This window comes from Lytechinus variegatus, chromosome 11, assembly GCF_018143015.1.
Source record: "Lytechinus variegatus isolate NC3 chromosome 11, Lvar_3.0, whole genome shotgun sequence".
Classification (NCBI taxonomy): domain Eukaryota; kingdom Metazoa; phylum Echinodermata; class Echinoidea; order Temnopleuroida; family Toxopneustidae; genus Lytechinus; species Lytechinus variegatus.
Genome location: NC_054750.1, coordinates 12,002,410 through 12,017,167, shown reverse-complemented (window position 1 = coordinate 12,017,167; position 14,758 = coordinate 12,002,410). Strand labels below are relative to the sequence as shown.

Here is a 14,758-nt window from a genome sequence, read left to right as displayed (position 1 = left end):
AAATTAACACATTTTTTTTAATTGATATGACTGACATTTCTTCCCATCTCCTTTCTCCCTTTTCTTGGTCGTGAAAATGTGGGGCAGGGGCCGCGGAACGGTTTTCAAAGTGAGAGGATGAGCCAAAAGTGGAGGGCTGACCATGCAAAAAAATCACATTCAGAAAAATTATGGTCATTTTTAAGTTTTTGTACACAGTTTTGGAAAAAAAAAGTGGGGGCTGAAGCCCCCCCCAGCCCCGCTTCCGCGGCCCCTGTGGGTGTGGTTCATCCCCCCCCCCCCATGGCAGTGTCATCGCGTATAACCAACTTGAACTCCCTTTCGTGACACCCCGTTCCTTCTCAGTCCGACAAGGTTTGACTTCAATTTACTGCCTCGTCACGGCGATCATATCCTAATTTTTTTTTACTAGTGTTTTGAAGTTTTATAAGCATTCTTAGAGAGTTGAAACCATGCAATATCTTTATTTTCATTATTGATATAGACTCGTACCACGTGAAAAATTGACCGGGAACCGAAATTGCCCTGTCACGAATTGTTTTTTATCGTACCAAAGTACGTACCAGTTACTCCCTGCGACTGAATGGTTGAGTCGTTCATGCTTTCTTTTCTCTCTCTCATGATAAACATTACGGGACAGAAAACAGGCCACAAACAAAACAAAAATGTTTGCGTAATACTCTATCTCTTGTTGTCCTTGGTGTATACGTTGGTGCATGCGTAGTCTCTTATTCCCTCCCACCTTCCCGTTTTACCAACGGAGAGAGAGGGAGAGAGAGAGAGAGAAGGAGAGAGTTGAGTGGCGGCGATCAATATGCTTTCAATCCCTCCCCTCATTGTTGCGCGCCGTCAGTGAACGAGTCGCATGCATTTTAACAGAGATTAAGCAAATGCCACTGTTTATTTACTCCTTTAGATAATAAAGAGCCCCTTTCTTTAGACATTCTGAATTTAAAACTTTCTTTAAGCTGATATCGGTTTCCTTAACCCGTTGCTCGTTCAATCACACCTCAATCGAACATAAGCGGCCGTTTGCAGCACCGCCTTCGTCGCATTGCAGGACCGCATCCTATACCAGCATCCCCGTATCTGCTCCCGGAGTTTCATCGTATATCAGGATACTGTTTGGCGCCGGCCGGCACCGCCACAATCATGTTCGGGCTAAGGTTGGTTTTAGGAGCGTGCCTCTTCGGCATCTGTGCAGCCCACGTTAGGTTAACTTTCCCTCCTGCGAGGACCTATGCTCTGGACTTTCTGGATAATGTCCGTACCACCGGACCATGCGGCATGGAGTCAAGTAAGTACAACTTAAGTACATTCCCATTATTCTCACTGGCGTCTCACTTCGAATGGGCGCCTAAAATCAAACAACAAACAACAACACGAAAGGGTCAAGAGCAATAAGCGTAATTATGAATTCGCTTTCAGAAGCAGTAGATTAAGTGTAATGTAAGGATATTTAAGTATAACGATTAACAGCTAATAAAGGAATTCATAGTGAATATAAAGAGTCACTAAGTGCGTTAAGCATAATTAAGTATAACGATTAGTCAAATAAACGAGTAGATGAAGTCAAGTCAGTCATTAAGTGCAGTATAAGCATATCATCGTAAGTATAACGATAAACTACACGAATACATTATGAGTAAAAGGAGTCCAGTAAATCCTTAAGTGCGGTATAAGCCAATTTAAGTATGACGGCATACTGCATTAATGCATTATGAGTAGAAGTCAAATAAGTGCAATATATTTAAGTATAACGATAAACAACATGAATTCAATCTGAACAGAAGTCAATGAAGTCACTTCGTGCAATATAAGCATAAGCTATTAAAAGTATAGCTATCAACCACGTAAATCCACTATGATTAGAAGAAGTCAACTGTGCCACTGAATGCGGTATTTGAGTATGAAGAAAGACTTTAAGAATACACTAGTCGTCACGTAAACCCAAGTGCAATTAGTATATCTAACTATGGAGATAAGTATTATGTAAGTGTAAAGATGATAAAATATAACTATCAACCACGTGAATACACTATGAAAATGAAATTTTTAAAAAAGTAAAATAAAATTATAAGAAGTCAACTGCGCCACTAAATGCGGTATACGTATATTTGACTGACGATAAACAGAGAGAATACGATAGGAGTTAAGTAAATCATCAAGTGCAATTAATATGTGTGAAGATATACTAAAAGAATACACTAGGAGTCAAGAAAATGATTAAGTCCAATTTAAGTATATTTGAGTTGACGATAAACAGAGAGAATTCAAAAAATATAGGAGTTAAGTAAATCATTAAGTGCAATTAATATATTTAAGTATTAAAATAAGTATATATAGGTGTGAAGATAAACAGAAAGAATACACTAGGAGTCAAGTAAATCACTAAGTGCAATTAGCATTTTTAAGTATGAAGATAACTATAATGGTGCGAAGATAGGCTAAAAGAATACACTAGGACTTAAGTAATTCTCTAGGTGAAATATGAGCAAAGTTTATCTAAATGATTAGGGGAAGGCGGGGTAAGTTGTGACAGTTTTTGCTTTTTGCATGTTAGAATTGATATGATTAATAATCTTGTCGAAATAAGTACCTTGCCTTGAAATCTAATTCTTCTGAAATATTTTCCACCTATATATAACTTTCTATCCCCACACTGAAAGTCATCGTGACCTTTGAAAAAAACGATGTCAAATGGCTCAACTTGCCCCATATATGGAGTAAGTTTGAGCCACCTTCTGGGGTAAGTTGAGCCACAAAAACTATGTACAAAATGTATATGAGGGGAGAACCAGCATGTCAATTTTTTGTTCAAAGTCTTTTCACTTGCTAATTCTCTATAAATACTAGCATCCTTTAAAAGGAAAAGAGCAGTCATGTAAATTTGCTCCTTTCAGCCAGCATTTCAATCAATTTTTATGGTTTGTTTGTTTTTTAAGATACATTACCATAGGAATTACCATGGCTCAACTTGCCCCATGCTGTTTGGCTCAACTTACCCCAGTCCGAACTTAGTGCGATAATTTTGTATCCACACATTTATTATGCATCCATCATATAAAAGACTATGACAAGAATGAAGATCCATACCTGGACTAATAATGTTGTTATCATGTCTTTATTATATTTAAAGACGTGTGTGTTTATAAAGCACTTATCTATTTCACACTCTTTTTTACTTTTTTGGCTGAATTTCATATTTTTCCCTCTAAAAAACTACTTTTTGTTTCAAAGTTGGAAACAATGTGGTGGGGTTAGGGGTTATGCTATGGGTCATCAATACATGACAACACCACAATGTGTGACTCATTCATTATCGGCCTGGGGGTGGTGGCTCAACTTGCCCCTATGCTCAACTTACCCCGCCTTCCCCTACATGAATAGACCATGAATAGGTAAAGTCAAGTAACTCACTAGGAAGAACGATATACTATACTTGAATAGGCTGAGTAGAAGCTAGAAGAAATACAGAAGTCAGTAATAGTATATCTGAGTAAGACCAGATACATTGGTTTTTCTTTTAAACCGTTGCACATGCACCTTTACTTGTTCGGAAATAACTTATACTTACCATGTAATTTTAAGGCATAAGATACAAGGTACGAGTTTAATGTAGAAAATTCTCCAAGAATGATCACTACACCGCGTGTCGTTTATTGGATACAGGTATATTCTCTTTACTCATCCATTCTAGCAGGTACCTTGATTTTTTCATGAATATATAGATCATAACTATTATATACTTTATACTAATATACTCGTAATTCTTCAGGAATATACCTTATGCTTACCTATACCATTATAAGATACATGTAAAGATAGCGGATACCGAGATGCTCGGGAATGTCGAGTCTTCTCATCTCTTACATGATTCAGGGCATCACACATCACCTGTTAAGCCTACTTCATTACAATACTATTTTAAAAACCTCGCCCAATCTCACAAACGAACATTCCCCTCCCTTCTTTTTTTATATTTTCCAAATTTTATTGATTTTCAAGATTTTTTTTGTAACATTACAAAAACAACAATCATACAGGAATTATATAATTGTATAACATTAAAAGAACAATAATCAAATAGGAATTACTGTAACAATTACCAAAAATAAAACAAAAACAACAAACAAGCAGACCTGATGTAAAAGCTAGAAAAATGAGTCCCTGGTGGTTTGGATTGTCTCATTATCAAAATATAATTATGGATGATTAAAATAAATTCTCAGTAGGGGACCATTTTCTATAGTGCGTGTTTTCTTTGAGCTTTTGTTTAGCAATTACCAATTCTATGTCTGATTTTGCAAATGAACGCTTCAAAACCTATGAAACTTACTACTGAATTCCTGCATTTCTGAATATAAATGTATCTGTCTTTCTCCCCCCCCCCCTCTCTCTCTCTCATTGGTGACACACACCCGCACATACATCCCTAAGTCAGTTCCAGGATCCACTCTTTCTCATATACAGTCCTTAAATTTGTATCCTTAAAATTTGTATCTGATTTATATTACTTTGTATTAGAACGAAAGTGAAATAAAGAATTTAATTGAATCGAATACAGTCGCTTTCTCTTCGAGCTATTGATTTTCACTCTTTAAAACAAACTGTTTTGGTCTATACATTTAGCGTAAACCTATACTATCAGGAACAACATGCTGAACCAAATACTTTAGCATATCCCACACGTTATTCGTACCAGTACCACCATACAAACCTTAAAAATCAATTCAAGCAATTCCGCCTTTGCTCTACGTACATTTATCTTTATCAATAGCACTTTGCATGAATATACGTTTAAATACTGAAAAAGATCGATTTATTTCGCGGAACTGGTAGACTGGTATTGCCTGTGATATGCCTCGATTGTGAATCACGCTTGGCCAGTTTATCAGTTTATACGACTTCTGGTAAGAAAAAAAAAGAAATGAATAATACTGAAACAATCTTTTATGTAATCATCTTCCGCTTGAACTAAATGGTCTTCTCCCTCCTCCCCCTCCTCCTCACCCTTCTTCTATTTCTTATTCTCCTTCTTCTACTTCTTCTTCTTCTCCTCCTTCTTTTCCTCCTTCCTCTTCTTCTTCTCCAATTCTTCTTCTGCTCCTCTTTCTTCTTCTAACTCTTTTTGTCGTTTTGCTTGACAATGTTTGTTTTTTATTGTCATTATTTATTCAAGAAAAATGCCACCCCCTTCCTGGTAAATTCTAGACCCATGGCTGCACCTGAAGCTTCTTTAGATAATAGTCACACTTCGAATCGAAACTTAATCTATCTTGTCCTATAATCATCATATTCACGTCAATTTATAGTATCCAAATTTACATTTATTTCAGTACATCTTCTTTATCACCATCGCCTTATCGTCTACTCATCTAAACGCTCCACACCGTGTATAGATTGTTGTTTTACATTTTCGCACCAGACATTGCCAGACAGACTGCCGAGTTTCTGTATCGTTTTTTAAGGAACACCACTGCATCGCATCATTACCATGACTACTGCGGTATACAATCCAGATAGTTACCATGGTAATTGTGTAAGAAGAATGATAGATGCCTACAATAGACTGACAGCATGGACAGAGCACAAGGATGCATGCCATCAAATCGTATAGTTTTGTAAAGGTTGCACTGAATGGAGGCGAAGATTGGGGTGTCGGAAGTTTCTCAACGTTATTAAGTTTACCATCGTATCTTTCATCTCGTTGGAATTAATCTGTTGTACATACAGTATAGCCAGAAGTCAAGCGATTTTGTGAAAGACTTTGTATGACTTGGCATGGTATAAGTACTAGCTCCGTAAATACTTTATAAATACTCCATAGGCATTTGCCACTAAACTCATATTCATACCGTGGTCTCGGAAAAAATACAGGAGAGACAGAAAAATACCCAGATGTCTTTCAACCGCCCATCTCTATAATCACGATAAATATGATGAAATAATAAGCCTAGTCGGTAAATCATCAAGACAATTAGATATCAGGGGGTCGTTTCATAAAGCTTTTCGTAAGTTAAGAGTGACTTAAAGAACGACTGGTGATCCTTTCTGGTGGTAAATGATATTCACTATTAAATGTTCGTTGGTGATTATTTTAGCGCGTAAGAAGGGATCACCAGTCATTCTTAAAGTCGCTCTTAACTTACGAACAGCTTTATGAAACACCCACCAGGACACTTTCTTTACACAATATAAGGATCACACTCTGTATAGGCATATACAGAAGGGGGTTGAAATTAGAAAATAAAATAAGATATGCAGAACAAACCAATAAACAAGGAAATATCTCAATTTTAATTTCACGTCCATTGCTTTTCACATCAATAAAGGTCGGTTCCTGATCGTATACTCGAGCCACGCCTATCCGTGTGTATAAATCGATACAAAGCCTGGGTGGAGTTCTACACTACATGTATACGATCTCCAGACATGAGATCGATAGGGACATTGATTGCGGGAATTAGTGTATAATGCTAGTCGTACCAAAGGAACGGACTCCAAACCGACTCTGATATGTCATTCTTCGGTCTGGTGTTGATTTGTTTGGTGTGACTGTGTAACGCATAGTGCTGTCTCTCCCTTTACTGGATGATGAATATTGTGTAGACCAAAATGTAGACTGCTTAATAATAAATAATAATAATAATAATGATAATAACAATAGTAATACTACTAATAATGATGATAATAATAACAATAACAATAATAATAGCAATAATAATAATAATAATGATAATAGTAATAATAATAATGATGATAATAATAACAATAATAATAATAATAATGATAGTAATTATAATGATGATGATGATGACAATAATAATGATAACAAAAATGATAATAATAATAATAATAAATGTAAAATAGACAAAACGGGTGTATTAGACCAATGGCCTGGATCCGGGCCCTGGACGGTGGATAGTTGGTCTATTTGTGTTTTGTCTGATTCGGCTGGGATGTTTGAATTCGGTATGACGTAAATAGGTATTGAGTGCATCCTTTGTGTTGTGTGCTCGAGTATTTAGCACAACGAATCCTTTTATTAATATGCGGGAATCATTAGCATGATCAGAACAGTGAGACAAGTTGATAGTGAGGCTTTGTCGTATATGGAAAGAACAATGAGCCATTATTGTACGTGAGCTGAAACAAGAGCTAGTTCTAGTTTCTGATTGATATGCCCCACTCTCATTACCAAATGGCAAGGCTTGCGATAAACCGCTTGTATACACGCCACAGCGGGAGATGGCTTGATTTTTTCGTTATTAATGTTATTAGTATTAGTATTTTTATTATCATCATCATCATCATTATTATTATCATTTTTTCATTACTATTATTACTAATACTACTATCATTACTACTACTACTACTACTGCTGCTGCTGCTGCTACTGCTACTACTACTACTACTACCACAACTTCTACTAGTACTACTACTACTACTAATTTTACTACTACTACTACTACTACTACTACTACTACTACTACTACTACTATCATTACTACTACTACTACTACTACTACTATCATTACTACTACTACTACTACCACAACTTCTACTAGTACTACTACTACTTTTACTACTACTACTACTATCATTACTACTACTACTACTACTTTTACTACTACTACTATCATTACTACTGCTACTACTACTACTACTTCTACTTCTACTACTACTTCTACTGCTACTTCTACTACTACTTCTACTACTACTACTACTACTACTACTACTACTACTACTACTACTACTACTACTACTACTACTACTACTACTACTACTACTACTACTTCTACTACTACTACTATTACTACTTATACTACTACTACTACTACTATTAATATTAAGAACACTAAGCTAGCATAATATTAATGCTGTTATATAATAATTTTTGTTTCTTTAAATATCTCGAAAAAGAAATGGTCTTTAGCCTAAAAGCCATTCATAACCATGGACCTATTACTCTGAATAGTAGATCCATGCATAAACCAATAACTGAAAGTGCTAATGGTTACATAATGTCTGCATCCATTGTGATGAGTACAGTATATAGAGTGGACAGCGAAATTTGTCCCTTCTACAACACTAATTGATTCCCGCCGTTCCAATATACCAATGTGCTCTTTTCGATATACAAAAAAATGCCGAAATATTCACGAAATAATGAATATACATGACTTGTTTTTCAATCATCGAAAGAGGGTGTTATTTATTCTATTAGTCCGGCTAATTTCCGGCGACAGTTATTAATCTACAAATTAATTTCCTTGCCTCATTACTCTTCGCATTCAATACAAATTTCTCCCTTTTAGGTAAATATCTTTCAAGAACGTAATCTCGAAGCAATTTTCTTTAATTGTTGTAGGTAAAAATATTCAACAGATACATTCAACTGATTAATATTATAACATAATTCCATTTTCATCGTGCATAAAATATACTAAATTTGACATATGATTTAACGCTAAGTCCTCAGAAGAAACCAATTATTTTTACGTACCCAATAATTTACACGATTTCTTAAAATAATAGCAAAATAATAATTTAGCATACGTAAGTCTATGTTGTTTTTTATACACTGATATAAAGGTACGATATTCAAATATTCTCGTGGCTTTTAAGTATGTACAACGAAGCGATTGAATGTTGACTGGTTGTTGGGAGTTCGCATTGCAAAATCTTCATTTTAACAAACCCAAGCCCACCCCAAAAAATAATGATAATGAAATAAACAAATTAATAAATATGTAACTAAATAAATAATCAAATAGATAAATAAATAAACAACAAAAAAACACAGTCAATGTCGGTTTGTTTGAAAGATTAAAATTGCCTATAACAGGTTAAATCCCAGTTAGACCAATGAATCTGGAATTAAAAGAAAGTGATGGCGAGTACCAAAAATATATATCCACCCTATATATCTATCAGCTTTGTTTCATAGTCCATCTTGTTATGATATGTCAAGGATTTTAATTTTCCTTCAACGAGCGTTCGATATTTTCCGGTTGCTATGGCAACCTAGCTTTTAATTGCGGCTTACCAGAGTGTTGAAGATGATTAAAAAAATTGCGTTATGAGACGAGACGATCGTTTCGTTTCTGCCCGAAAATAAAATTGATGCCTGTAATACATTTTGTATACATTTCAAAACCATGGCTTAAGATCCATGTAAAACAAAGATTCGTTGTCGTGTGTTCTCAAAATAGTATATTTTGGTAACTTATTCACACAATTTTTTTTTGGGGGGGGAATCCTGTGCGTTTAACTCAATATTGTAATATTCCTTTAAGTAAGAAAAAAATACAAAAATGCATTTAATTTCTATAATAGAGCAGGTCAGTGTTGTAATTTGGCTAATGAATACTCACTGCAAAAGATCAGGTTGATAATGAAACCATTTTTGTACCCCCCCCCCCCTCTCATCTTGTATCGAATTATTAATGATCATGGCTTCTACAATGACGATTTCGGGGCCCATTTCATATGGGCCTTACTCTTATGGTGACTTTGCCATTCACTGGAGATCTTGATATTAACTGGCTCAGTGCTGAACCCAATTGCCCCCGTATAGGGACTATCATGACTATATTGGTAAACTTGCAGAAAGTCTATAAGTTTTTCATTATGTGGGTATCAGATTGAGCTGAACTTCGCACCCTACCCATCCCAAGATTTTCAGTGGCAAGGAGACATCTTATTTTATTTAAGTATGTAGGCCCTACTTTTTGTTTCCTGGATTTTAAATTGCTACAGGATAGATTTTGTCATAGGTTCCATGTAGGCCTGTAAATATGTAATGGAACTTGTTTATTCAGTTTTGTATGTTTATTTATTTGTTCATTGATAGGTGAAGATGGTCCAGTGACGACCTTTGCCCCTGGTGACGTCATCAATGTGACCTGGCATCTGGCCTACGCTCACAGGGTAAGTATAGATATGTATAGTGACTATAAAAAATTATTTCTGTACAGTTAGAATTCTGATTTACAACGCTATACCTTTAAAACACATTCTTGAGTAAAAAAAAGATGACAAGTCTTCAGCAATTTTCAGTTTTTTTATCCAGTTGTCGAGACTGTGGTTCGAACCAAGGGCCTTCTTTTTCTAGTCGAACGCGCATGGATCTGGGAGCTAGCGACATCTTGACCCACCCCATCCCTCTCTCTACAATGTGTTTAGATCAAGAATGTTTGTCAGAATTGAAAATGGGTATCAGCATGTGAGCTTTGGTTGGGTTTGGCCCACAGCCGATCGACGCCTTCCGGAATGAAAAACATGTACACAAATCTATTACAATGATCAATTAACATTTCTGTAGAAAAAAGTTCTATGTGCAACTAAATGTAGACATAGACATGAACGACATATAGAATGATGTTATCACCCGTGAGAAATGGAACCCAATATCATTACCATCATGCGATGTTGGTCTTATGAATTACCATAACACGTTTTACCTTCGATTTACCGAATCACGTAATTGTGAATCAATAAAGCATTGTTTCGAGCTGTTTGTATCATTTACATGCATGGCGTTTATTCGTGTTTGGTGATATCACCTTGCCATGTACTTTACATACATGTAAACATTTTATTTAATTTGATTTGATTTAAGATTTCCTTTCAAGACAATGTTAAGGAAACGTTTCGCAACTGCATGGTCAAGCATGGGCGGCGGAGCGAATTTGAAAGTGGAAGGGGGACACAGGGAAAAAGGGCACGTTTTCTTTCGAAAAGGGCACTATATATCTTAAACAAAGAGAAAAATTAATTAATCTACAGTAGTGAAATGAGTCAAACATTTTAAAGGGGTTAGGTAGGTCGTATCACGTAAAATTATAAGAAGCTGTGAGCGAGCGAAGCGATTGAGCTAAAGGTTTTGACAAATTATAAACGGAAATCAAATTTTGTGATAGATTTTGACATAATATTCAGAAAATGATATCATACTTCACCCTTCTCTCTTTCGATTTCTTTCCTTTCCTCTTTTTTTTTCATGAAACCTGAAGCACGTAGGATTATTCTTACAATTTTTTTTCACCCTTCATAAGTAGTACCATCCAAAAATGATAATATTGTGTCTTATTTTTAAGTGTCACTTGTTAACAGGTAAAATTGGTCATTCTTAAATATGAAAGGGGCACAGACCACATTTGTGAGGGGCACTTTTCTTGGGTAAAAAAGGGTACTGATACGAATAAGGGCACCTATAAAAAAAAGGAAAAAGGGCACTTGCTGACGGCATAAATCGGGTCCTTCTTAGGTATGAAAGGGCACAGACCGCGCTTGTGAGGGGCACTTTTTTGGGGTAAAAAGGGGCACTGATTCGAGAAAGGGTACTTACAAGTAGGCAAGGGGGCATTTGCTAACACACAAAACGGTTCCTCCTCAGGTGAATGGGGCACAGTACACGTTCGTGAGGGGACTTTTTTCTTGCGAAAAAGGGTACCTTTTCAGTGCTTCAAAAAGTGGGGGTGGCACTGTGCCCCCCCCCCGGATCGCTGCCTCTGTGTTCAAGTGTCGAAGAGCAGGCACCACTGGTTGCCTTTCAGGAACTGGATTGAAGAAGTAAAAATAAAAAGTTTACCTGTGGAGACTATATTGTCGTCGTCTAGTTGGTTACTATGGCAACTCAATAGGCAGTCTAAGTACTCTGATAAATTGAATGTTCACGCATTCATTTTTCTATTATCCTCATCTCATATAGATTCCCTTGAGGTATCTAGTTGCGAATGCATGTATTTCAAATTATTAAATATCATATATCCGATTATTCATCGGGGAGATATGAACATTTCCTTTTTACACATATTCATAGAGAAAGAATGTGTGTACTTTTATTTGCGATATCAGTCTCTCTCAGAATAGATCCATGCTCTAAATTATAGATTATTAACCAATACAACGCAACGCCATTTGCAATTGAAATGCAATATACCTGATTGAAATTTAGCATTTTCTAGAATGTTGCCATATTATCTATTCATAATTATTCTCAAAACATAGTATTCACGTTAATTTTTTTCTTCAAATCCTCAAGATATACTTAATTTTGTTATGCATTTGGGGATGGTTGCCTTGCACATATAGAGATAAATGTATTCAACCTCAAGGTTGACAAGGAGCAGCACTGTAAGTGGGGGCGACCATCCACATAATTTCATGCCACGAAAAAGAGAGAAAGGAAAACAGATGAAATAAGAAAGAAGGAATTAAAGAAAGAAAGAAGAGAATGGTATGAAAAGGGATTTGATCTGAAAATGTATAGTCCATAATTATTTGATTTTAATGTATTTAAACCATTTCTTAAGCCAGCCTGACACTTGCACGATTTTGTGTCACGCATTGGCACGACTCAAGTCGTGCCAGTGCGCAAACTAGTCGTGAACTGGCGTGAAGTGTGCGTAAACACGTCGTGACACGTCGTGACTGCGTGCCATGTCGGGACGAGAATTTTGAAATGTTCAAAATTTTGGTCAACAAAATTTAGCGACCGGGTCGTGAACTATGCGCAAACTGTTCGTGAACTCGTCGTAAACTCGTCGGGACGATGCGGGAGGATGCGTGCATGGGTGTCGATCACGGGGGGATGGGGGGGATATATCCCCCCCAATATTTCAAGTGGGGGGGATGGCCTGTATAATCATCCCCCCCCCCAATAATTTAAGGTAGAAAAATTATAATGATGATGATGAAAAAATAAAGTTTGATCATGGTGATTATAGTATACCATCAATCAGTTTGTTTCTCTCGCAATTTGTGTATACATTCCTTTTCAGGACTATTAAACAGAAGGGTGGAGATTCATATGAAAAGGAATGAAATGTTTATGTATATGATATTTTTTAACACATGACATAAAAGGACCCTTACGAAAAACAACTTTTGTTGATAGGGTGTTTCATCCCACCAGTGGTGAATAAATTAATTTTAATGAATCAATTAATTCAAAAGGGTGGAAAAAATAAACCAGAGTAAAAGGGTGGCAAGATAAATCGTCTAAGGAATGACCATATAGCTATTACAGTAATAGCTCTATGGAATGACGGTGAGCCCGATGGCGCACGAGAAGCCACACAGTTTGGAATTTGTGCTAGTCTTAATAATTATTTTTGGTTCGAATCTGCATTTTATCATCATGCATTAAGAAAAAAAGATATTGCCAGTCGGGTTAGATTTAAGAGAAGTTGTATACACAGAGGCGTCGATCGGGGGGGGGGGGCAGGGGGAAAAGATATCGCTTTGCCCCCCCCCCCCCAATAATTCCGCATGTGCAACTAAAAATAGAATAAGATTGTAATGCTACACTGAAATCAGCAAGTTAGATTGAGATACCAACTCGATTTTCATTTAAAATCGTGCTCAAAATGTCTGCTTTTTCAGATTGGAATATATAAGTTTTCAGCTCGCGCTTCGCGCTCGCATGATTTCTGTACCAACAACCCATACTTTTCATCATTAAATAGGTGAATAGAATGTCCCGTTTTTAGTTCTAAACCTCAAAAGAACTCCCGCTTCGATTTGCAATAATCTTTTGTTGGATATAATATATCTTGTTCTTTAGTAAAAGCGTCTATTAAACTATCTTTTTTTTCCAGGGGAGCGTTTCATGAAAGGACTTGTCAGACGTTTTACCCAACAAGTCCTGTTTTATCCGACAGTTACTATAGTAACAGTGCTTCTCAACCAATAAGAATCCAGGAAAGTTGTCAGATCTGACAACTTGTCGGACGAAAATATTGATGAAACGCCCCCCAGATCGAAATATCAAAATTTTCAGCTCGCGCTTTGCGCTCGCATCTATTGTTCTTCTAGATACCCATCTTAATCATTGGTACCAAAAATGCTTAGAATGTCAAGCTTTCAGGTCAGAATATAAAGGAATTTCAGCTCGCTCTCTAGTGAGATATATACTAATCTATCCTCGTGAGTTACTAAAAACAAACCTAAACAGGTACATTTTTCCTGTTTTCATGTGAATACTTAAAAATTTCAGCTCGCGCTTCGCGCTCGCATTGTTGGTGAGGGTGATATATATATATAAATATATATATATATATACATATATGTGTGTGTATACATCATGCTCAATAAACAGATCACTATGTACATGGTCCAGACAATTTTTTGTCATTTCTTTTCTTTCGTATTAGTTTAGAATAGGCTTACTTGTGACAAATTGAATTTTCAGTACACTACAACAATGAAGGAATTTCCAAGAACTCCATGCATATCAACCACTCTCAAATGTCCTAACTTGTGATTTTAGTGGGGGTAATGTTGAAAGATCCCCATCCACATGAACATTTCTGTCAATCATCCCCCCCAACCAAGAATACCGATCGACACCCATGGATGCGTGCCAGTGCGTGGCAGTGCGCGCCATGCCACGGCTGTCACGAATAGTTCACGAACAGCTCACGTCGTTTTCACGAATAGTTCAGCACGACACCGTCCGAATTGCGCAAACTCGTCGTGCCAATGCGGGAAGTGCGTAAACTATGCGTGAACTAGTCGTGCCAGTTCGTGTCAATGTGGACACTGACGGACACGCATTCGTGAACTCGTCGTGAACTTGTCGTGAATTATGCGTGAACAAGTCGTAAACAGTGCGGGAGCCTCCCAGTTCGTGCCCCAAAATGGCACGACTTGCCACGACAAAATCGTGGCCAAAAGTCGTGCAAGTGTCAGCCTGGCTTTAAAGTCATTTTGTGTTTAGCGACAAGTCACGAAGTACATACAATAG

General features: G+C 36.7%; 1 protein-coding gene across 3 annotated transcripts in view; it reads left to right on the top strand.

Annotated features, from left to right (window-relative positions):
• Positions 1 to 815: 815 nt before the first annotated feature.
• The window catches only part of LOC121423613, a 48,216-nt gene continuing 34,273 nt past the window's right edge, over positions 816 to 14,758 (top strand). For 2 of the 3 annotated variants that reach the window (XM_041618996.1, XM_041618997.1), the window contains exons 1-2: positions 816 to 1,297; positions 9,860 to 9,936. In XM_041618996.1, the coding sequence (XP_041474930.1) occupies positions 1,153 to 1,297; positions 9,860 to 9,936 (222 nt within the window). In that variant the 5' untranslated portion in view covers positions 816 to 1,152. The remainder of the gene's footprint in view (positions 1,298 to 9,859; positions 9,937 to 14,758) is intronic. The other variant, XM_041618998.1, reaches the window with a different exon arrangement.